The sequence below is a fragment of the Marmota monax genome, unplaced genomic scaffold, assembly GCF_021218885.2.
Source record: "Marmota monax isolate L192 unplaced genomic scaffold, Marmota_monax_Labrador192_F-V1.1 WCK01_AAM20220418_F8-fsc00475, whole genome shotgun sequence".
Taxonomy (NCBI): domain Eukaryota; kingdom Metazoa; phylum Chordata; class Mammalia; order Rodentia; family Sciuridae; genus Marmota; species Marmota monax.
The window spans coordinates 105806-129344 of record NW_026693913.1 but is presented as its reverse complement, the minus strand read 5'-3'; the positions used below and the strand labels follow the sequence as shown (position 1 = coordinate 129344).

Here is a 23539-nt window from a genome sequence, read left to right as displayed (position 1 = left end):
CAAGCTGTGTGGTGGCTCGTGATTGTGTGCCCAGCCAGACTGCGACAGTCATTCATACTTGGCACAGAATAAACTCTTTTCTTATTCTTTCATAGCAGAGTCATGATTTTACAGTAACACGGATAACCTGACCTCTCCAAAAACTGAGCTCATAAAAGAGATTGAATAGTTTTTAAAAATGGTTCAAAATAAAATATGGAGAAAAAAATATATTTTTTTTTAAATGAGCAGACAGAGCCCACGAAGAATGAAAGTAGCAGCCTTCAGCCTTCTCATCCCTTTCTCCCTGAGCCACAGTGGTGGCCCCATGACCTTGTGGTCCCTAGACAAAGCAATCCCCTCCAAGGGCCTTAGTAATGCTGCCCAACACCTACGCCTTCAGCGGCATCCCCACTGGCTTAGCGGGGACAGCCCTCGCTGACTTTGGCCCACCTGAGGTTTGGTTGCTCTCCTTTCCCACAATCCCCAGCCTCTCCCAGGTGTTCTAGCTGAGCTTGGGGGTCTGCTCTGCTCCCTGATTTCTGCCTCTGCTCTCTTCTACCTGTGCCTCCTTTTGTAAGTCCCACCGTCAAACTCAGGTCTAATATTTCCTCTTGGAAGCAGGGGAAGATAGCCTGCCCGCTTCAACTTGATTATTTACTGACTTAGTTCTCCTGGGAGGGTGTCTTTCCCCGCTCTGACCACTAGGTGGCAGCAGCTGTGAGCTCTGCCATCTCCCACGTCCATACACTTGACATTTCTTTGGTCTAGTCGACTATTCAGCCATTCATTATTCATGTCCCCTGCATAGTTCCTGTCTCTCTATAAGAACCTGACCCCTCCCCACACGCCATGCTGGGACATCTCCATCCCTAGGGGCCACCCTGGTTTTCTCCTTGAATTGGCCTTGATCCCAGTGCTTGGGAGCCCTGACGAGACACGTGGGTTTCAGAGAGCAGGTGAGCCACCTTGCGCGTCCTAAAAACATCCACGAAGCCACTGTGCTCTTCTCACCCTGCGGCCCACTCTGGCTCTCCTGCCACGCTTCGTCTGGTGCTTCTGCAGTCTTGCTGAGCTCCGGGTTCTGCACTCAGTGCATCAGGACAACCTTTCTCCAGGCAGCAGACAGCAGAACAATGACTCCCCAGGACTTCCCGAGCCCAGAACCTGGGAACACATGATGTCGCACGGCAAGGAGTTGTTAAGGCAGCAGATGGATTTTTAAGACGGTTATCAGTGGACCCAGGGGAGGTTAGCCTGGGCAATCCGGATGGGCCCCGTGTAATCACAGGGTCCTGAGGAGTGACAGGAGCAGGGAGGAGGGTTGGCGTCAGGGTGATGAAATGGGACAAAGCACCAACGGCCTTTGACAGCTTTGCAGACAGAAGGATGTGGGTGTCCTTTTGAAGCTGAGAGGCAGGGGAACAGATTCTCCCCTGGAGCTCCAGAGGCAACCAGCCTGCTGACACCTGGGCTTTTAGCCAGTGAGACCCACGCCAGACTCCTCATCTCCAGAACCGCAAGACAATAAAACCATAAGCTTTAAGCCACCAGCTTTGCAGGGACTCGTTACAGCAGCCACAGGACACTCATGCAGAGGGCCCACTTGGGCTTAACCACGCCCCTGCCTCTTGGGGACAGAGGCCTGTGAGCAGGAGGAACGAGCTTTTTGAGGTGTCCTGAGGTCCTCGGAGCTGTAGGCAGGGGAGGCCCACAGTGGACTTCCTGCTTCTGCTCCGCCCGGGGCCACACACGGGTCCCCTGCAGAGAGCGCTGCAGGAGCAGCCAAGGGGTAGCAGAAGACAAGCCTGTGAGGGCCCAGCTCTGCTTCACCACGGAGGGCTTTGCTGAGGTGGGTTTGCTGTCTGGGTGGCTGCAGGCCCGGAGTCACCTATCAAGGTGTCACAGGCTTGGGTGGGTTTGCTGGACCTGCTGCTAGACACACAGCGCAGTGTGTGTGCGCGCGGTGACCCAGGTGACTCCCCTGCCCAGGAATGGTGAAGCTGTTGGTCTTAGCAGTACAGGTCACCCCGCCTGTCTCCTCTTGCATCTTTTTGGTTTATCATACAAGACACAAAATTCCTTCAATGACAAAGACAAAACCCCCACAGATGGGAAATATAAAAGGGACAGGGGTAGAGAGAGCATGTGACAGAGAGAGAGGAGAGGACCCTCTGAAGGAAGTGCGGAGACACGGGGCAGGTCACTCTGAAGGTCATAGGACAAGCAGAGTCGGAGCAGTGTGGTGGCCTATGGCCAACAGCCAGGGTGACAGGTGCAGAGATGGGAGGAAGCTCCGGGCAAATGAGGCCAAAGAGAAAAAGCGGCTTCTCTTTCCTGACACACCCCAGCAGGCCTGAGCTGCAGAGTGGCTCGGGACCCGAGGAAGCCATCCCGAGGCGGGGTCGGGCCTGGGGAGGACGACAGCCCAGTGCAGGAGGGGTGCTTTGAGTGCCCTATGGCAGGGCCGCCCGGAAGGAGTGTGGGGCAGCTGCTGTTTCCCCAGGAGACCAGCCTGAGCCCTGCCCACTGTCTTCTTCCTCAAGGGCAGACTCAGCCCAATTCAGCCACTGGAGCTCTCTCTGCCTCCCCAGTGCTTGTAGGGCAAGGCTCACAGAGAACTGAGGCTATTCCTGGAAAAGCTCAGAGGTGACAGAGCCTGCCGCCCTGCGGCTCCTCAGTTGTCCCCTCGCCCTCCTCCGCCTCACCCGGGTGCACTTCCTGTATGCAGACCTGACCAGACCGTTGATCCGCTTTCTTTCCCACACATGGGGAAGTTGTGCCTTGCGCCACCCAGTGTGGCCGGGTCTTCTCAAAGGACGACGCCCCTTTTCTCCTAACACAAAAAACCGGGAAGTTGGTGCCGACAAAGTCGAAGTCCGAGAGAAGCCCAAGGGAGGCTGGCTTCAGTCCTCCAGGTCCGCGGGTGCCTGTCATCACCGACAGGAGCCGAGGCGGGACCATGTGGCTGTTCCCCGCTCTGCTCTTCCTCCTCCTTCCAGGTGAGTGGAGCTGGAGGTGGACCTGGAAAGTCAGAGGCTGGGCGGGAGACAGAGGGTCTGTCCTGGGGAAACGGCAGGGCCATCTTTAGCTCTCCAGATGCTAATTCAGTCAATAAAAAGCGAGTTTTTGTAATCTGGTGGGTCCTGGGGGAGGTGTTGTGGAAACCAACAAGAAACAAGACAAAATTAAAATGCCTCTTTCCAGAAGCGTGCTTCTCAACCCTGGTGGTTCTGCACAGCCGGAGGAATGAGTGGGTGGACTAAGGAACCCGTGCACCCTGTCAAAGGACATTTTTATTTTTAGTAGACATGATAATTGTGCATGTTTAGGGAATACCGTGTGACATTGCAACCCAGGTGTGCAGCGGGTAAGGTCAGAGTGGAGCGATGGGCACATCCCTCACCTTGGACATCCCACAGTATTCAATATTGAGCTGATTGTTGCCAACCACAGTTATCCTGCGGTGCCAGACGACTCGAGAAGAATTCCTTCCACCCGCCTGCACCCTGTCATGTCCACAGCCCAGTCATGCCAGGGCAGCGGGGTAGGTTGCAGGGAAGTCAAAGAAAATGCCCAGAGACAGCATGTGAGACCTGAGATTTGTTGGGCAAGGCTTCCTGTGGCTGTTCTAGGAAAAGTTCAGAGGTGACAGACAGACAGACAGATAGCACCCCTGTCCCCCACACTGCTTCACCCAGCAGGGCCTCCTCTCCATACTGGTGGTGTCTATGGAGGCCCTCAGGTCTGCCCTGTGGGCACTGAGGGGTTTTTGGTGAGGCTGCGGAAGCAGGGACAGCATCGTCACCAGCTGGCTCTGTGAGCTTGTCTGAGCAGAGTCCCAAGGAGCGAGCGCCCTGGTGCACGCGAGAAGCGTCTTTCCACAGATAACCTGGCTCGCCCTGGTTCCCAGTGTGCATGAGGGAAGGCCAGCGTCCTTCAAGATGGTGTCTGGACATCCTGGCCCAGGCCTGCTCTCAGTGTCCCCTTAACTTGGGTTTTGGAGATGGAGAGGGTATGCTCAGGGACATGGTGTTTGACTGGCCCCTTTGCTTTAAGAGTGTCGCCACCCTCCCCACTCACCGCTCCCTCTCGACCCTCCCGTCCACATGCTGACCACTGTTCTGTTTCCTACTTCTTTGAGATCAACCTTTTAGTTCCGTGTGTGAGTGAAAACGTGCAGCATGTGTCTGCGGTCTGACTCAGGTCACTTAACATTCTGTCCTCCAGGTCCACCCACGTGCCTTGAACGACGATTTCATTCGTTTATGGCTGAGTGGTATTTCCCCGTGTATAGGTCCCATGTTTTATTTGTCCACTCATCCACCAGTGGACCCCCAGGATGATTCCATTTCAGGGCTCTTGTGAATTGTGCTGCAGCGGGGGTGCAGGGGTCTCTTCAACACGCGGACTCCACTTATTGTGGCTGTGTACCCAGGGCGGGATGGCTGGGTCCCATAGTAGTGTATCTGTCGTTGCTTGAGGAAGCTCCACGCTGCTCCCCACCACAACGCATGAGAGAGTTCCCCTTTCCCCACACCCTCACCAGCACGGGTGACTTCTTGTCTTTTTGGTAATAGCCATTCTAGTTGGGATGAAATGATAGACCTTTGTGGCTGGGGTCTGTATTTGCCTGATGATTAGTGATTGAACCTTTCTTCCTGTGGCCATTTGTGTGTCCTCTTGGAGAAATGTCTATTCAGGTCCTTTGCTCATTTTTCAGTTCCGTTCTCCTCCTCGTTGTTATCATCTTGCTGTTGGGTTCCCCGTATGTCCTGGAAGTTAACCTCCTGCTGTAGAGTGGTTTGCGAGTGTCCCTCCCGTTCTGCCTCTTCACCCTGCTGACTGCGTCCTTCCTGTACGGAAGCTCACTTGGTGGGATTCCGTTTCTCAGTTTTCGCTTTTGTGGCTGGTGCTACAGGGGTCATAGCGAAGAATCTTCCTGAAGCCCATGTCCTGGAGCATTTCCCTGTATTTTCTTCTGGTAGTTTCAGCTTTTGCATTTAAGCCTGTGATCCGTTTTGAGCTGATTTTTTAACATGTTGAGAGATAAGGGTTAAATTTCTTTTTCCTGCATGTGGATATCCAGTTTCCCCAGCACCATTTATTGAAGAGACTTTTCCTTCTCCAATGTAAGTTCTTGCTGCCTTTATCAAAATCCAGGTGGCTATAATTATGTGGATTTATTTCTATGGCTTTTGTCTCCTTTGCTGGTCTGTGTGTCTCTTCCTTTATTAGCACCGTACTACTCTTGATTCCTATTGCTTTGTTCTAGGTTTGCAGTCAAGTACTGTAATGCTCCATCTTTGTTCTTTTTGCTCAGGATTCCTCTGGCTATTTGGGGTCTTCTGTGGTTCCATAGGAATTTTAGGAGAACTTTTTCTATTTCTGTGATGGGTGCTGTGGGTGTTTTGATAGGAATTGCACTGAATCTATGGATCTCTTTGGGTAGTATGGACATTTTAACAATGATTCTTCCAATCCACAAACATGAGATCTCTTTCCCTTTTGGGTGTCCTCTTCAATTTTCTTTTGTTGGGATTTTTCAATTTGCATTGTAAAAATCATTCACTTCCTTGATAAACTCTCTTCCTAGGAATTTGATTTTTTAAGCCTTGTGAATGGGATTACTTTCTTTATTTCTTTCACAGCCATTTGACTATTGGCAATTTTTTTAAGTTACTGATTTTTGCAAATTGATTTTGTATCCTACAACCTTAGTAAGTTCATCAGTTCTTTATATCTGTATAGAATCATGTCACCTGCAAACAGGGATAACCTGGCCTCCTCCTCGTCTCTTTGGATGCCCCCCTTCTTTCTTTCTCCTGTCTTTTTGCTCTGGCAAGAACTTCTAGTGCCATATTGAATGAGACCGATGGAAGGTGACCTCCTTCCCTGTTCCTGATGTTCAAGGAGGGAACTTCAGCCCTCCCCTGTTCAGTGTGGTCTAGGTTTTGTCATATACGGACCTTATTATGTTGATGCACATCCCTTCTACACCTGATTTTTGAGGGCTTTAATCATGAAAGGATGCTGAATTTTATATGGATGCTTTCTCTGTTCCTGTTGAGATGGTCACCTGGTATCTACCCTTCCTTCTGATGGTCTCTTCTGTTTATCAATCTCTGTGTGTAGAGTCATCCTGGTGTTCCTGGGGTGAATCCTACTTGATCATGTAGTGGGGGCAAAAGAAAAGCCCAGGACCAGATGAATTCGCCATTGCCTTTCCTTAAGTTTTAAAGGAGAACGGTTGCCAGTTCTTCTCAAATTATCCCAAAGTATCAAAAGGGAGGAAACCCTTCCAAACTCACTCTGAGGCCAACACGACCTTGACCCCCAAACCAGACAAGAACACAAAGAAGAAAACTGCACGCTCATGTCCCCGATGAACAGCTACAACAATCTCATCAAAATACCAGCAAACCAAATCCAACAACACTTAAAAAAGATTATACACCTCGTTAAGTGGGATTTATGTCAGGGATGCAAGGATGTTTCTTCTTTGTGAGCACTTGGGAAGCGGGAGGGGAGAAGGTGAGGGAGACAGAGTGCTCTAGTGTCCCTTATAAGAGTACTTATCCCATAGGAGTGTTCCACCCTGAGGACCTCATCAAGCCCTGATCATCTCCTAAGGCCCATCTCTATCACCACGTGGAGAGCTAGGGCTTCAACATGTGAATTTTAGGGTAACAGATTCAGTCCATAGCATGCATAAATATGGACGCTGAGTTCATGAGGGCAACACATCCCCAACCTTGGAGTAGTGCCATATGTTCAATGAGGAGGGCCTATTGCTAATATTTAGAAGCTATTGCAATACACTCATTTTGATTGATTTATTTTTTGTGTGTGTGCTTTGTTTTTATGGATTTCATATGCTGCAGGATTTTCTACTTTATTGTTATGTCTCACTCCCTTCTTTTTCCTACATCAGAACTGGACAGTTTTGAGATTTAGTTGGACAATGTTACTGCCTTTATTCTCTAATTACTAATTTCTCATATTTACAACTTCTTCCTCTAATTGCCTTGGGGTGACTAATGCTGTCTCCTTGAAGTTAAAGACTCTACTAATTTCTTTTCTCCCTAAAATGAATTCAGGAGAGTTTAAGGTGTAGAATTTACTTTTCTCCACTTTTGAAACTTGAGATTTAAGGCTGGGGATGTAAATCAGCGGTAGAGAGCTTGCCTAGCAGGTGCAGGACCTTGGACTCTCTCCCCAGTGCTTCAGAAACATTGAGTTACAATCCACACACCACAACGTTCACTCTTCTAATGTGTAAAACTCAGTGGCTTTTAGTATATTTGCAAAGTTGCATGGTCATCACTCTGTCCACTCCTGGAACATTTGCATCACCTCAGGAGGAAGTTGTTAGCCCGCTAGCAGTTGCTCCCTTCCCCACACCCCCTGCCTTCAAGGCCACTCATCTGCTGTCCGATCTCTGTGGATTTGTCTGATGAGGAAGTTTCCTATAAATGGAACCATTCTAGTGTCTGACTTCTGGCACTTTGTGTAATGTTTTCAAAGCTCATCAGTATGATAGCATGTATTAGAACGTCACTCTTTTTGCTGACTAATAGTCCATTGTAGATCTACCACATTTTGCACATTTAGTCTACCCACTTATCAGTTGATGGATCTTTGGGTTGTTCTCACTCTTTGGTAGTTGTTAATAATACTGCTGTGAACTGTCATGTAGGTGTTTTGTGGTGGGAGATGTTTCAGTTCTCTTGGGAAAGGACTTACCTAGGAGTATATTTGCTGGATCAGATGTTAACTCTGTTTGACTCTTTGATGAATTACTGAAGTTTTTTTCCAAGAACTTACTTTTGAAGTAACTACAGCTGTGACCATGTAATTCAAGTTTTAATATGTAATTTCTCATTTTTGTTAAAATAGAGTGCATCTTTATAGTTTTTCACATTGTCGATAATCAGATTAACTTCTGTAAGGAAATTTTCCCTCTAATATCAAACTTTGTTTTCTAGAAACAATTTTCAGTTATATTTTTACTTATGGTAAGTAAATTTTAGATATATTTTGAAAAAAAATATTTACCTTAATGTTGTCTTTCCTTTTTGATGCAGAGTGTTCTTTTTTTTTCATAATTAACACATGGAACCTCAAAACCTGATCTTTCCTTAAAAGGATGCGTGTAATTGTCTCAGTTCCCTGCAGATGTCACAGAAGCACATTGGAGTGTGTAGACCACCTTCTATCCCTGGTGGATATTTATAATGGAGCTCTGTCTGTGATGAAATTGTCTCCAGCTCCCATCACTTTGAATTCTGGCAGAGAGGGATGAAGGACAGGAAGCCATCCTTGCTGTGTCCCCACTTTTGTTTCTTGAGAGAGCTGGGGTTGTGCTCACCAGTGATCTTCCTGGAGCCTTTGGCCCAGCAGGTGTTAAGTATGCAGGTCCCTCTCAGAGAAGGTGGGTTCCTTCCTTGACCATTATTCATGATGCACTTGGACTTGGGAACTCTTCCCAGTGCAGGACGCTGTGGCCATGCCCTTGGGGTGGGAAGTGACAGCTACATGGATTTGTGTTTTCCAGGCTGTTTGACTGTGCAGAATGAAGTCACTGGTCCAAAGACAAAAAGTGGCCTAGAGCAGGGCTCACTGACCGTGCAGTGTAATTATACTTCAGGCTGGAAGACCTACAAGAAGTACTGGTGTCGAGGAGCTGTTTGGAGTGGCTGCAAAACCCTTGTTAGCACCAATAGGACAGAGCAGGAGGTGAAGAAGGATCGTGTGTCCATCAGGGATGATCAGGAAAAGCTCATGTTCATGGTGACCATGGAGGATCTCAGGAGAGATGACGCTGACATATATTGGTGTGCAGTTGAGAGGGTTGGATCTGACCATATGTTTCCAGTTAATGTGACCATTTATCCAGGTAAGAATTCTTCCCTCATGCATCATGTGACCACGGTGCTGAGAATGGAGGTTTCAGAGATCCCACTCTCTCTCCCCTGAGCAACAAAAATGAATCTCCTTGTCCCCACCTGGGGTCCTATGTATGTGTGAGACCCTTTGAGGTAGAGACTTGGATTAGAGACAGAAACTGGGATTCCAGAGACATCAGGAGAAGGATACTGCCGTAGCTTCTCTGCCTGTCATTAGTGCTTATTGCAGTCAGTCAAGCAGGACAAGCCTGGCTTGGGTACAGGGGTTGGAAAAGGCAGTGGCCCCGACCTGGTTATTAGTGGCACCAGCTCTGCCCTCCCTGGAACCTACAAACCCGATATTCTCACTAAATAGAGCCTCCAGTTTGGTTTCTGGAGCCTGTGTGATTCACTTTTGCACACTTTAAGTAAAATTAACTCTTAAGTCATCAAGTGTAGAGCTCTGGAGGCTTAGAATCCTAGGAAACCAAAATCTAGATAATCCAGCTTCCTTTCTAACATGAAAGTGGCTAAAATTCCAGGGGTTCCTGGCTAGGGGTGTGGGATGAGGGACTCTGAACCCACTACTATAAAAGTTTTACTAAGAAAAGAGAGGAACACGTTCCACTCCACTTCAAGTGCCTTCCCCTCTCCTCCTCTGGTGGCCTCTGAGACTCACTGGGGTCTCTAGACCAAGCCTTACTTGCCTGAAAACCTTCAGCTTATCCCTGGAAAAAGTGATTCATGCTGAGACTGGGCAACCGCCTGTGCCCTGTAGGTCTCCCCTTGGAGCCCCAAGTCCTGTCTCCACTGGGGGGGAAGGTGAGGCAGGGAAGAATTCCTTCACCCCGCTCTGCACACACACACACACACACACGTACGTGCACACACGCACACGCACACACACACGCACACATTCACACAGTCAATCATATGGGAATCTTGCATATTCTCATTTATATAGAGATAAAAGTCTTATTTACATAAAATAAACTATGGAACATCTGCTGATGGACAAAGTAGAGTAAAAGAATCAGATTTTCCTCCTGCCTTAAACAACAGTAAACAAAATAGACAAGATACAGGAAACAAATATCTTCAACAATTTGGATATCAGGCAACAAAAGCCCTAATCCATGAGAGGAAGTAAATTTCAAAAGGTGAGCCAAACAACTGCCCAGCTTACAGCCTTGAGAGAGTCTGAGGGTTGAGCATAACTCAAACAGACCCTAGAAGACCTCTGGACTTGAAGGGACCATAAGGAAAAATAAGAGACAAGATGCAGAGGAGGAAAGATGGCAGAATGGCTGTTTGGGAACAAAATGTCTCCCCAAAGCAGATGATCAATTGTGAGTATTTGCCGCAGTCCGGCTGCAGCAAAATAACCGGGGGGTGACGAACAACTTGTGTATGTTGATACAGCAGGAGTGGAAGCCGTTTATTGTAGGACAGGAGCGGTATTTATACATTCCACACAGCTTATCTTAATTAACATAAACTAGATACAGCAGTCAACCAATAAGGAATCTCCACACTTAATGGCTCGCTGGCGTTACTTCACAAACCACTCCCTCTGGCAAAATGCCAGGCGCCATCCAGACTTGTTTACAGACCCTAACAAGTATTAACTTTGTATTGCATGTTGAGTGCATTAACTGTGAATTAAACAATATTGAGTCAAAGTTCACAGGACACAGAAGCAGAGAGGAAAGACTTGAAAAGGGTGAGAATCCCAATGGTCTGAAAAGGGGCTTCTGTGAGTATTCAAGAGAGTAAAGATCACCTCATGTATGAGAAAGCTACTTGAGGTTGGGTGAAGAACCACCCAAAATGATTAGAGGGAAGGGTGGCCAGTGTCCTCAGGGCCAGATACTGTGACCGTTCTCATGAGCCAGATTGGCAAGACATATCTGTGGGGTATTGGACTGAGTATTTATCAATGTCTTGCCTCCATAGTGATGAATAATTAGCTCTAGACTAAAAGCTGCTTTGATATGTATGGCCTTATAGATCTTTAGAGCAAGTCTTGAAAAATTCAGACTCTTCCAAGTAATTTAAATTAAAAAATACCCGAGAATAACAGGGTGAAAATCACAACATGTGCAAGACAGGCAAAGGTTGTAAGATATTATGATGATGATGATGTGAAAAAGCAGGAAAACACCCACTGATTCTGAGAATAGTCACTACTGAAAACAACCTAGAACTGACACAGATGTTGAAATTAGAAAAAAAGGAAATTAAATCAGTATGATAACTATACTTCATATGTCCAGGAGACAAGGAAAATATAAAAAGTCCCATTTCAAACTTTTAAAGCTGAAAACTAGTGTCTGAGATGGAAAAACACACCAGAAGAGATTAGTGGTATATTTAAAATTACAGAATAAGATATTAGTGAATTTGAAAGGAAGAAAGAAACTATAGAAAGAAAATAAAATTAAGCCCAAAGTAGCATCAGAAAAGAGACAAGAAAGATCAAATGAAATAGAAAACAACAACAACAAAAAATCAATAGAAAAAAAATCAGTGAAATGAAATGCCATTTCAGTGACGAGATAAAAACACATTGATAAACTTCTAGTCATAGTGACCAGGAAAAAATTGAGGAGAAATAAAATTGCTAATATAAAAAAACTAAAGAAAAGTGGAATCACAACAGATTTTACAGATGTAAAAAGAACAATAAGGAAATGTTACAAGCAACTTATATGCCAATATATTTACCAGCTTAGATGAAAAGGAAAAAAATCTTTTGAAAGGCACGAACTATCAAAGACACTCAGGAAGAAACAGATGACTGAAATAACTCTACATCTATTAATGACAGAATTTGTGGTTTAAAACCTTCCCACAAAACAAAACAGAGCAAACTAAAACACAACACCCTGGGCTTAGATGGTCTGCCAGAGAGTTTGACCAAAAAGGCTGAGATAATAGCAATTCTATAAAACTCCTCTAGAAACTGGAGATCAACGAGGCTACCGTTAACCGGATACAGACCGAGACCAAGTCATTACAGGCAAGTATTTATGTAAATGTTTGCATAAATGAAACTGCAAACGTTCTAAGGAAAATTTTAGCAAATTGAATTCAATAGTATATGGAGAAATAAAAGCATCATAATGAAGCAGGGTTTATCCCAGGAGTGAGAATGTGATTGACCTTCAAAAATTAATCAGTGTGAATCAAGCACACTACAAAATAAAGTGCAAATGATTATCTCAATAGGCACAGATAAGGCATGTGATAAAATCCAACTCTGTTCCTGATTTAAACAAAACAAAACAAACAAACAAACAAACAACAACAACAACAACAAAAAAAAAACCCAAGAAAACCTCTTGTCAAACAAGGAAACATTTTCAACCTGATAAGAGGCAATTACAAAAGATAATATACATAATTGTGATGGACCAATGCTTTCTTCCTTAACGTCAGGAACGCTTTCTTTTCACTTCTGTTGTACATTGTAGTGGGGTTTCTAGGCAGAAGTAATATTTTTAAAAAATTTATATGTACATGGCATCCAGATTGAATAAACAAATAAAAATCTCCTGAGCAGGAGAAAATACGATTATGTATTCAGAAAACTCTTGAAATATCCCCCTCTCTAAATATAACTACTAGAACTAGTGAGTGAGTCTCTCGAAAGGTTGCAAGCATCAGCTGATATCTATAACTTGTAATAAGTGATCAGAAGTTGAAATTTCAAAATACCATTTATAATAACATAATATGAACTCTTTAAGGATAAATCTACAAAAGATGTGCAAGACCTAAATGGCAAAACTATACAATAATGCTGAGAGAAACCAAAGAAAAGCTAAATAAATGAAGAAATATGTCTTGTGTATGGGTTGTAAGATTCAACATTGTTAAAAAGACAATTAACTTATAGATTCAACACAACGCCTAAAAATCCTAGTAGGATTTTTTTTTTTTGAAAGAGATTGACAGGCTGATTCTAAAATTGGTGTGGGAATGTAAGGACCTGGAATAGTTAAAACAACTTTGAAAAAGAAGGACATAGTTGGAAGACATTCACTTCTGATTTCCACACTTAAAATAAAGCTGTAGTCATAATGTCAGTGTTGGGGTCAGATAGAAACATCGATAAAGGTGAATCAGAACAGAGGATCCAGATGTAGGTACACCCACCTGACACATATATATAGGCAAAGCTATAAAGCAATTAAATGAAAAAATGATAATCCTATCAACAAATTGTGCTGGTGTCCCTGTGTTAAAAAATGGATTTTAACCCATATTTTAGATTATTCACAATTATTTCAAAACAGATCATAGATCTAGATGTAAAATCCCAACCCACAAAACTTCCACAATAAAACAGGGAAGAAATCCCAGCAGCTAGAGAGGCTGAGGCAGGAGGATCACAGGTTTAAAGCCAGCCTCAGCAACTTAGTGAAGCACTAAGCAACTTAGCGAGAACCTGTCTCTAAATAAAATATAAAAAGGGCTGGGGATGTTGCTCAGTGGTTAAGCACCCTTGGGTTCAATCTCTGGTACCAAAAAACCAAACAAAACATGGAAGAAACTCTTTTAAGACCTTGGGTTTGGTACATTTTTTCCTAGGTCTAACACCAAAAGTATAATCTATAAGATTGATAATTTGGACTTTGTTAAAATTCAAACCTCCACTCTTTGGAAAATAGCATGAAGAGAATACAGTGAGACTGGGAGAAATCATTCAGAGAGTACATACAGAAGCTGTGTGACAGGGAGCCTCTAAGAGAGATCCCAGGGGTCTCCACCTCTGGGTACCCAGAGCCTGGTGTAATCCCTTCCCCTGAGTGTGGACTGGACCTAGTAACTTGATTCTGGTGGACAGAGTATGGAACATTTCGTGGGCTATCAGTTCCGAGATTAGGTTCTAAAAAGGCTGTGGCTTCCATCTCCTTGCCCACTCACTGTCTTCTCCTGAACCCTGCTCTCTGGCAGGAGCAAGCTGCCATGTTGTCAGTAGCCCTGTGGGAAGGCTGAGTGTCTAGGAACTGTCACCTGGCTAACAGCCAGAGGAACCTGAGACCTGCTAAAACCCACAGGAGTGAGCTTACAAGCAGATTCTCCCTATTGAGGTATCCGGAGCCCCAGCTGGCTGATACCTCCGTCACAACCTTGTGAGCCAGGGGACCCAGCCAAGCCATGTCCAGCTTCGCGATCTGAAGAAAGTGTGAGATAATAAATGTTTGATATTTCAAGCCACCAAGTTTCTTGGTAACCTGTTACAGAGCAACACATAACTGATACAATCTGATACATAATTTGTTTCCAGAACATAAAGAAGTCTTAAGCCTCTAAAACAAGAAAACAAATAATTCAATAAAAATGGGTTAAAGATTTGAATAGACACATTACTAATGACCATATTCGGGGTTGTGGCTCAGTGGCTGAGCGCTTGCCTTGCACATGTGAGGTACTGGGTTCAATCCTCAGCACCACATAAAAATAAGTAAACAACTCAGCACCACATAAAAATAAGTAAACAAAATAAAGATATTGTGTCTATAACTAAAAAATCTATTTTAAAAAGACTATATGTGGATGGCAAATAATGAAAAGACACTTAACATAGCTGGGTGTGGTGGAGCACACCTGTAATCCCAGCAACCTGGGAGGCTGAGGCAGGAAGATCCTGAGTTAATTGCCCCTGGATTCAATCCCTGGTACCAAAAAAAAAAAAAAAAAAGGAAGAAAGAAAGATGCTCAACACTATTATTCAGTGAAAATGTGAACGAAAACTACATACTCAAAATTTAACAGCATTATGTCTACTCACAGGTTTGCATGAGAACATTTATTTGTAGTAGTCCCAAATTGGGAACAACCCAAACGTCCACCCGTTGGTGGATGGATTAACGACTTGTGGACCATCCATACAATGGACAGTGCTTGCGATCAAAAATAATGATTCACTGGCTGTTGGAGGGCAGAGAGGGGTGAAGGACAGGAAGCCATCCTTGCTGTGTCCCCACTTTTGTTTCTTGAGTGAGCTGGGCTTGTGCTCACCAGTGATCTTCCTGGAGCCTTTGGCCCAGCAGGTGTTAAGTATGCAGGTCCGACTCGGGGAAGGTGGGTTCCTTCCTTGACTTGGGAACTCTTCCAGGTGCAGGACACTGTGGCAATGCCCTTGGGGTGGGAAGTGACAGCTGTATGGATCTGTGTTTTCCAGGCTATTCCACTGCAAATAATGAGGTCACTGGTCCAAAGACAAAGAGTGGCCCAGAGCGGGGCTCACTGACCGTGCAGTGTAATTATACCTCAGGCTGGAAGACCCACAAGAAGTACTGGTGTCGAGGAGCTGTTTGGAGGAGCTGCAAAACCCTTGTTAGCACTACTGGGTCAGAGCAGGAGGTGAAGAAGGACCGTGTGTCCATCAGGGATGATCAGGAAAGGCTCATGTTCATGGTGAGCATGGTGGACCTCAGGAGAGATGACGCTGACATTTACTGGTGTGCAATTGAGAGGTCTGGATATGACCTTAAGTTTCCAGTTGATGTGACCATAGATCCAGGTAAGAGTGTGTTGATGTGTCCCTGAGGTCCCACTGAAGTGAATGGTCTGTTATTCAGAGTGACCTGTCACAGAGGGCGCTTCAATCCTGAGGTCTCACAGAATCCTGAGTGAACATTTGGGGTTGGCCAGGGGTGGGGCTTCTTTAAAAGCCCCGGATCCTGGAACCTCCTCCAGGAAGTCAGCCAGAGCAGACTCTCTTTTCCCTCTGCACAGCTCAGTCCTGAACCTGTTGCCAATAAAGGTCAAGGTGATGGTCCCCAGTTTCAGCCCTTGGTCTGGAGAGACCTGCTACTGCTTTCCTGGGACCTCAGTGTCCAGGGGTGCCCTGCTCTTTGGGGTGCTCTGGGCGAGGCCTTGACAGGGCTGTTCTCACCCCCCTCCGTATCCACCCTGGGGGAGAAGAAGCCCTGTGGAGTCTGGTGTGTTGGTCTGACTCCTGAGCCCAGAGAGGCCTTCACAGACCGCTGCGTTCCTGCTGCTGGGAACCCGCTGGGAGCCGCTCATGCCTTTGGCTTACTGAGGGTCTGGTCCTAAGTCCTCCAGAAAGCAGGCGCTGCTGGAGGCTCCAGGGTCCCGAGGCCTGGGTTTGAAGATGTTTCCTGTTGACTCTGCTGCTCGGCCCCTGGACAGGCGGCACCAGATGGCAGGGCTCTGGGGGCACAAAGGAGCACCACAGTCACGAGAGCCCAGGCCTGGAACCTCTGGGGCGTGTTCTGGTGGCACAGTGGGCAGCAGGCATTGTCTCTCAGAATCCTGACAATGCCCAGGAGGAAGGTGTCCCCATTATCGAATCTTCATAACTTGCCTGAAGTGGAGGCCTTCTAGAACATTCTGATTCATGGCATGTACATGGAATTCTAGCAGTGCAGACTCTGGATAAGCTCAGAGGGCACACCGGTGGTTGCCTGGTGTGGTCGTCTGCTCAGCTGCCATGCCACAGTCTGGGTGGTATAGACACAGGAGCATCCCTCACAGTTCTACAGGTTGCAAGTCCAAGATGAAGGTGCGGGCTGGGTGGGGTCTGGCTGAGGACGCTCATGCAGAGAGCCACCCTCCAGATAAACAACATACACTAAAAAGTGTATGTTGTTTATCTGGATATGAAGTTTACCTGGGCTTCCACATCCCTGGGTCTGTCCATGTGTTCTCATCTCTTCTTCTAAGGTTAGTTTAGGTCTTGCCTCTTCAAAGGCCCTGTCTCCAAACACAGTCCCATTCTGAGGTACTAGGAATTGTGTGGATTCAATGTTTGAATTTGGGGGGATACTTTTCAGTCCACAGCACCTGGTGACAGAATAGGGAAGAGGGTATTACTGAGGAAATTTGGGGTATTTTGGCTATGTTCACTATCTTGATTGAGTGGTGGTGTGACCAGGTAATCCATCCTCAATTAACAAATTATATACTTCAAATATTTACAGTTTATTATGTGCCAGTCATATCTTGATCTAATATGGGAAAATGATATCATCAGAAAAAGAGCCAAGTGTGATGTGATCTTTTATGTTTAGATTGTTCTAGAAGCTCAGCACAGGTGAGAACAGTGTGGTGCAGCAAGAATTGGCATTGCATTGGAGGTGGATTATGGAGGTTATCACAAGCACCATACTCCACCGGGGAAGGGATGGCAACCTGGTAGAGCTGTTGGGAGATAGGAAAGGGTGGCAAAGGAGAGAGAGGAGTGGATGGCACTTGGTCCATCCTGGCACCAGCCATCAGTGCCAGTCAGCCTGGGTTTCCCAGAGGAGGCTCAGGGAAAGGGGGCCAGCTCAGTGGGTTGCATCCCTGCAGAACAGGCGAGAGAGCTAGCTTCAGCCAAGGCAGAGACTCAGAAAGAGCTAGTGTGGCCTAGGGACCACAAAACGCCATTGTGTGTGCTCAGCTTGACAGACAGACCAGGACTGATTATTATAACTTGCTTCCTGAGCTTGGTCCTCAGAATCTCTTGCATGGTCACCAAGTTGTTTTCTGTATTAAATAACTACTTTAATGTTTTAGATGACAGCTAAAGGGTCCTGGTGGCCAGGGAGAAACTCTTTAGTTCTCAGAGGGAGAATACTCTGCATCCAGAGCTGGGTTGTTCATGGAAGAAGTAACTCTGTTTGGCTTTGTTTAGCCCCAGAAAATCCAGTGACAGCAAGGACAACCACAGTGACTTCAATCACTGTGAAGACCGCCAGCAACCCATCAGTGACTCGCACCACCAGCCCCCTCAAGTGGTAAGCAGAGTTGGGTCCTAGAGTCCTTTCTTGGGGGCCTGGTCCCATGGCGTCTCCTCTGGGAAGGTTTCCAGATTAAATTCAGGATGCCCAGGAATCCTGGAATTCACACAAACAAGAAATAATGCTTTAGCCAAGGGTAACCCAAGTGTTTAATGGGACAATCTAACACTAAAAAGTGTATGTTGTTTATCTGGATATGAAGTTTACCTGGGCACCCTGCACTTTCACATGCTAAACCTGGTCACTGCAACCTGTGGGTGAACTCAGCTTGGCACCCCCACCTGTCCCCCCTGATATAATCCTCATGTCAGAAGAGTCACTGAAAAATCTGGGGTGGGCTTCCCCAACCTCAGTTTACCTTTGAGCACATCCGTGAAGGCAAAGACTTCAGCTGGGTAGCAGGAGAGGAGAATGGGCCTGGGCCTCTGGCCTCTCTCTAACATGGCCCCCTGGGGACAAGACTGCCACAGTTTGGCCTGTGTGGGTTGTGAGAGACTCCTCTCCCATCTGCTCCTGGCAAGTCTCCTTGTCCAGCCCACCTCTCCCCTAGTACCGAGTGAGGTGTGGGAGGTGCAGAGGGGAGGGGCGGGGAGCTGGAAGTTTGGCTGCGTTTCTCATGGCAGAGGCTGTGGAGTGCCAGTCGGAGGCTGACCCCCCCTGAAGATATCCAAAGGAATTCAGCCTCTGATAGCTCTCCAGCTTAACTCCATCTCAGGTCGCTGCAGTCAGGCCCCAGGTCAAGATCACAGCTGAACCACAAACCCTGCTCCTTCCAGAGCCAATGCGAAGTCCCTTTCTCCCACTCTTTCTTCCAGAACTGCACCCCTTTCTCATCTGGTTCCCTTTCTAGTCGATGCTGTTCCTTCCACTCTCTTACTCTTGAGTTAGCTAAATACTTATGAGGAACTCCACCTTAGGGGCTGCTTTAGGCTCCTTGCTTGGATTTTTTTCTTTTTTTTTTTTTTTTGGTACCAGGCATTCACCCCAGGAGCCCTTAACCACTGAGTCACTTCCTTGCCTTTATTATTATTATTATTATTTTTAATTTTGAGACAGGGTCTCACTAAGTTGCTTCATGCTAAATTGCTGGGGCTGGCCGAGCCTCTGGATTAGCAGCGTTCCCCACCACGCCCAGGTCTTTGGTGGTGTTTGATTGTTTGGTTGGTTTCCTCCTGTTTTGGAAGTGCCTCTGTGTAAATGTAGGGAATTTTAGCTGCTGAGAGACAGAGGGCAGGAGACCAGGGAGGTGTGGTGGAGCGCCCCAGAGAGTGCAGAGCAATGGAGAGAGCACAGGGCATTTGACCTGTGCCCTGCCTGGTGGCCTCCCCTTCATCTTCAGGAACACATTCAGTCCACTCAGCAACCCATCCGCATTCTCACGTTGGATGTACTTCAGAGTTTTCAAATCTACCCCTGAGCTGCGGGAAGCCTTCTGTTGGACTGAAACAAAGATGGCCCCGGAAGGTGGAGACCCTGAAGGCTGTGGAGGATGGTGGGGAGGAGGGGGATGGAGGGTCCTTCAGACTCACAGGGAATAACAAAGAACTGCGGGGCCAGAGTCAGTCCATGGCACAGTGGGTGGGAGCAGAGGGAAACAATTCCCAGGTGTGGTGTCCCACAAGCCTTCAAAGATGTGACATCAGATCTGACACAGGCAGCTGTGAGGGTGGGGAGGGCCATCTGGGTGGAGACGCCGAGACAAAGAGAGCACAGCCAACCCTCAGCCTGGAGGGAATGGGACTAGGTGAGGGGGATTGTGGGAGACCAGCCCCCCACGGCAGACTGGGGGTGGACAGGAAAAGGAGGTGGCTTAAGGCCAGGCTTACTGTAGTGGGGGACGCCCAGGCCTTCCAAGGGAGCTGTCCTGCTGGCCCCAGGTCTCCCTCACTTGGCTACTGGAACCCCGGATCTGGGCACAGGGACGGCTGGAAGATCCCAGACCTCTGCCCCAAGTGGCAGTTTTTTATTTCCTGTTTCTTGTTCCCACAGGTCCTTGTTCAGCAGCACCTACTTCCTGATCCTGGTCTTCCTGGAGGTGCCCCTGCTCCTGGGTATGCTCAGTGCTGTCCTCTGGGTAAACAGGCCTCAGAGATGCCCTGGGAGGAGGCGGAGTCCGCCAGATGAGAACTAGTAGTAAAAAGACGCTCCAGTAGAAGAAAAAGAGCATTTCTGTGAGGAAGCCATGTGGTTGGCATGGCTATGGCTCTGAGGCCACTCAGCAGCTTTGGGGAGCAGCCCCTGGTCCCTGCTTCTGCAGCTCTGACCCCTGGGATGTCACGGAGACAGTAGGAAGTGCCAGCAGAGAGGATGCTTCCCCCAGAGGCCCCAGTTCCTTGGAGGTCACATGTCATCTCAAGTGCGGTCACCTGCTACATTGATGGACCTTTGTTTGCATTCCTTGGGGTGCAGGGCCCCAACTAATCGAGTGTTTCCACACTGTAAACCTCAGGACAGAGAAGGAAAGGGGCTGCCAGCCCCACCCCACCCAGCTCCGTCCCTCAGTGACTGAAGTCGATGACCGGCCCTCTCTGTGGACACTCATGGTCTCCTCCATTTTGAGCAGTTAGGCTGCTCTTCTTGTCTGGGAGTGGATGGAACATGGGCCGTACATTTTGGTACCCACAGCGATGGCCCACTTGATAATGCGCTCTTGTTTTGGTCCTGGGGACTGAACGCAGGGTGCTTAACCTCTGAATCACACCCCAAACCTTTTATTTTTTATTTTGAGCCAGGGTTTTGCTAACTTGCTGAGGCTGGCTTTGAATTTACAGTCCTCCTGCCTCGCCTCAGAATTGCTGGGACTCCAGGCGTGTGCCACCACGCCCGGCTTGAGCCGCACAACTGGGGACTGTGGAGGAACCACAGTGGGATGCTGGAGCTGGAGCAGATCCGACACCGTGGGCTTGGGGTGGCAGAGGGGCAAGGCCACCACACAGCTGTGTATCCTTTCAGACGCACCCAGACTAAGGTTCCACCCAATGGCTGAAGCTTCCAGAAAGTGCTGCTGGCGAGTGATCTTATCAGGAGAAAAGGAGAGCCGTTTCCTTCCTGTCCAGTTCCGGCTCCTGGGCTTGTACTTCTGGGAAGGAGGCCACTATGGAGAAGGCACAGCCGGTCAGGGGCAGGAGAAGCCAAGGGCCCTGGGCAGGAAGGACAGTGCAGGACACAGCGGGACGGAGGCTGGGACATTGCACCTCCCTTCCCTGAAGCTGAGTGTGGGAGTCGGGGTTCTCCAGGGAAGCCCAGCAGTGTGTGGGGGGCATTCCAAGGAGGCTCCGTGATGTGGAGGGCGGGGCAGGCTGCAGAGCTGGGAGCTGCTGCTGCAGGTGGAGCTGGAGACGGAGGCCCATGGGACACTCGGCTGTTTTCTCTTAAGGACTGTAACCGATTGGACGATTGGACAAGGCCCACCGCATTATGGGGGTAATCTGCTTGGTTCAAAGCCTACTGACTTGATGTTAATTTCCCCTAAAACATACCTCACGGCCACACCCAGGTGGGTGTTGGGCCAAATAGCTGCGCACTGTGGCCTAAGCAAGTGACACAGATCCACCTCACACTGGCTGTCCTGGCACATGGGGCACAGTTGGTACTTCACAGGGCCTCCATCTCCGAAGCTCCCCTCCCCCTCCCCTGCTCACGCCCAGCCTGGTCTCCCTTGCCTGTGGCTGCCACTCGCTGCTGGCCTCTGGCTTGAGGGGTGAATGGTGCACCCAGCCTGTGACTGAGCCCGTGCCCACTATGGCCGGAGCATGGATTGGGTCCCCAGTGCCACCTGCCGGGGTCCCCAGTGTCCAGTGGGACAGAGGCTGCTGCTCCTTCAAGAAACACTAGTCCAGGTCGCCCCGTGCCCTGCTCTGGCCAGTCTCTGCACCCAGGCTAGGTCCCCGTTTACTCCGACCATTGTTCATTCAACAAACACTGTGTCTACTGAGTACCAGGCACTGTTCAAGTATAAGCCCCAAAATAGACAAAAAAAAAAAACCCAGTTGAGTGCCGTGGAAGAAACCTACAGGTCCACAGACAAGGTCTCACTCAGCTAGAGAGTGGCAGAGCTACATCCAGACCCCACCCCCACCCTTCCTGGGCTCCGCTGCCCTCTCTGACCTGACCCTCCAGGGAAAGTCTTTTTTCCGCTGCCAGGTCTGGCGCCCATGTGCCACAATCACGCCCTTCTGCAGCACCCTGTTCTGAGTCCCCGGTTAGCATCTTGAAGTCACGCGTCAGGTCTGTAGACCGTGCTGTAGAAGAGGACCTTCCCTTGGTAACCTCCACCCCGCCCCTCCCCTTTCCAGGCCTGGTTTTGTTAGTATAGTATTTTTTGTATGTGTGATATTTATATTCTCTTCTGTGAATGTTTCCCACAGTTCAGTCTTCTTTTGTTCCTCTTGCTTTTAAATGTATTCATTGCTTAGCCAGGCGTGGTGCCTGTGATCCCAGGGACTTGGGAGGCTGTTATGTTTTGGATGTGAGGTGTCCCCCAGAAGCTCAGGTGTGAGACAATGCAAGAGGGTTCAGAGGGGAAAGGATTGGGTTGTGACAGCCTTAACCCAATCAATGAATTGATCACCTGAGAGGATTAATTGGTGATTGAAGGCAGGTAGGTGTGGCTGGAGGAGGTGGGGGATTGGGGTGTGGCTTTGGGCTACATATTTGTATCTGGCGAGTGGAGTCTCTCTCACTCTCTTTGCTTCCTGATCATCATGTGAGCTGCTTCCCTCCACCACACTTTTCTGCCATGATGTTCTGCCTCACGTCCAGCCCCAAAGAATGGAGCCTGCTATGGGTGGAGTGAGACCTCTGAAACTGTGAGCCTCCAAATAAACCGTTCCTCCTCTACAATTGTTCTGGTTGGGTCCTTTCATCACAGGGGCAAAAAAAACTGACCAAAACAGAGGCTGAGACAGGAAGACCTCAAGTTCAAGGATGGTCTCCAGCTGAGTGCGGGGGTGCACGCCTATAATCCCAGCAGCTCAGGAGGTCCAGGCAGGAGGATCACGAGTTTAAAGCCAGCCTCAGCAACTTAGCCAGGTCCTAAGCCACTTAGCGAGATCCTGTCTCTCAATAAATGTTAAAAAGGGGCTGGGGATATGGCTCAGTGGTTAAGCACCTCTGGGTTCAATCCCCAGTATCCAAAAATAAAGGATGGCCCCTACAACTTAGAACCTCAGCAACTTAGAAAGACCCTATCTGAAAAATAAATAAATTAATAAGGACTGGGAGTGTAGCTTGGTGGTAAAGCACTGTTGGGTTCTATCCCCAGGACCCCTCCCCCAGCCCCACCCACCATGGATGCATTCATTGGTCACCACTCTCTCTTTTTTCATCCCTAATGTATCGTTTTCTTGGCAAACGTTTATCATGATGTAGTCTTTCTACCTTTGACGGGCCGTGGGAGCTGTATTCCATCAGTTCTCTCATCTGTAGATTGTTGCTGGGATATTTCAAAAGCAGCCGGGTAGAGTCCATGCCACGGTGTCTTTTGCCTTTGGCACCTGCAGATCTCCCTGCACTGTCTCCCAGTGCGACACCAGGGAGCGGAATCCAGAGGCCACCGATTTTGCTTGTACGCAGTTGCTCATTCTGACGGGCGGCCAGGATGACTCCATCTTTATCCTCTGAGTTCTGTGACTTCAGAATATTCTAGCTGTGGATCATCATCATCCCTGGACGCTGTGTGGCCTTTCAGTCATGAATGGAAGTTTCTCTTTACGTCAGGATTGTTTTTAATTAAACTTAATTATTTTTACATCTGGCTTCTTCATTCTCTTAGGGAACAGCGGCACACAGGTGTGGATCTCCTCTCTTCATCCCCTGCACCTGCAGCAATCCCCTCTACCCAGGGACCCAGGCCATGGATGATCAAAATGTCTTACCTGCCAGTCAGACTTGTGGAGATGAAAAATTGACAAT

The 23539-nt window shown here is 47.9% G+C and overlaps 1 protein-coding gene across 2 annotated transcripts; it reads left to right on the top strand.

The window, feature by feature from the left end:
* Positions 1-2829: 2829 nt before the first annotated feature.
* On the top strand, positions 2830-23375 carry Cd300ld (CD300 molecule like family member d). 2 transcript variants are annotated; one of them, XM_046463417.2, is made up of 5 exons: positions 2830-2981; positions 8537-8878; positions 15061-15402; positions 17521-17623; positions 19616-23375. In XM_046463417.2, the coding sequence occupies exons 1-5, from the start codon at positions 2942-2944 to the stop codon at positions 19755-19757; spliced, it is 969 nt and encodes a 322-aa protein (XP_046319373.1). In that variant the 5' UTR covers positions 2830-2941; the 3' UTR covers positions 19758-23375. The 2 variants fall into 2 exon arrangements, with proteins under 2 accessions (XP_046319373.1, XP_058441269.1); XM_058585286.1 differs by lacking the exon at positions 2830-2981 and adding an exon at positions 8068-8413.
* Positions 23376-23539: the final 164 nt, after the last annotated feature.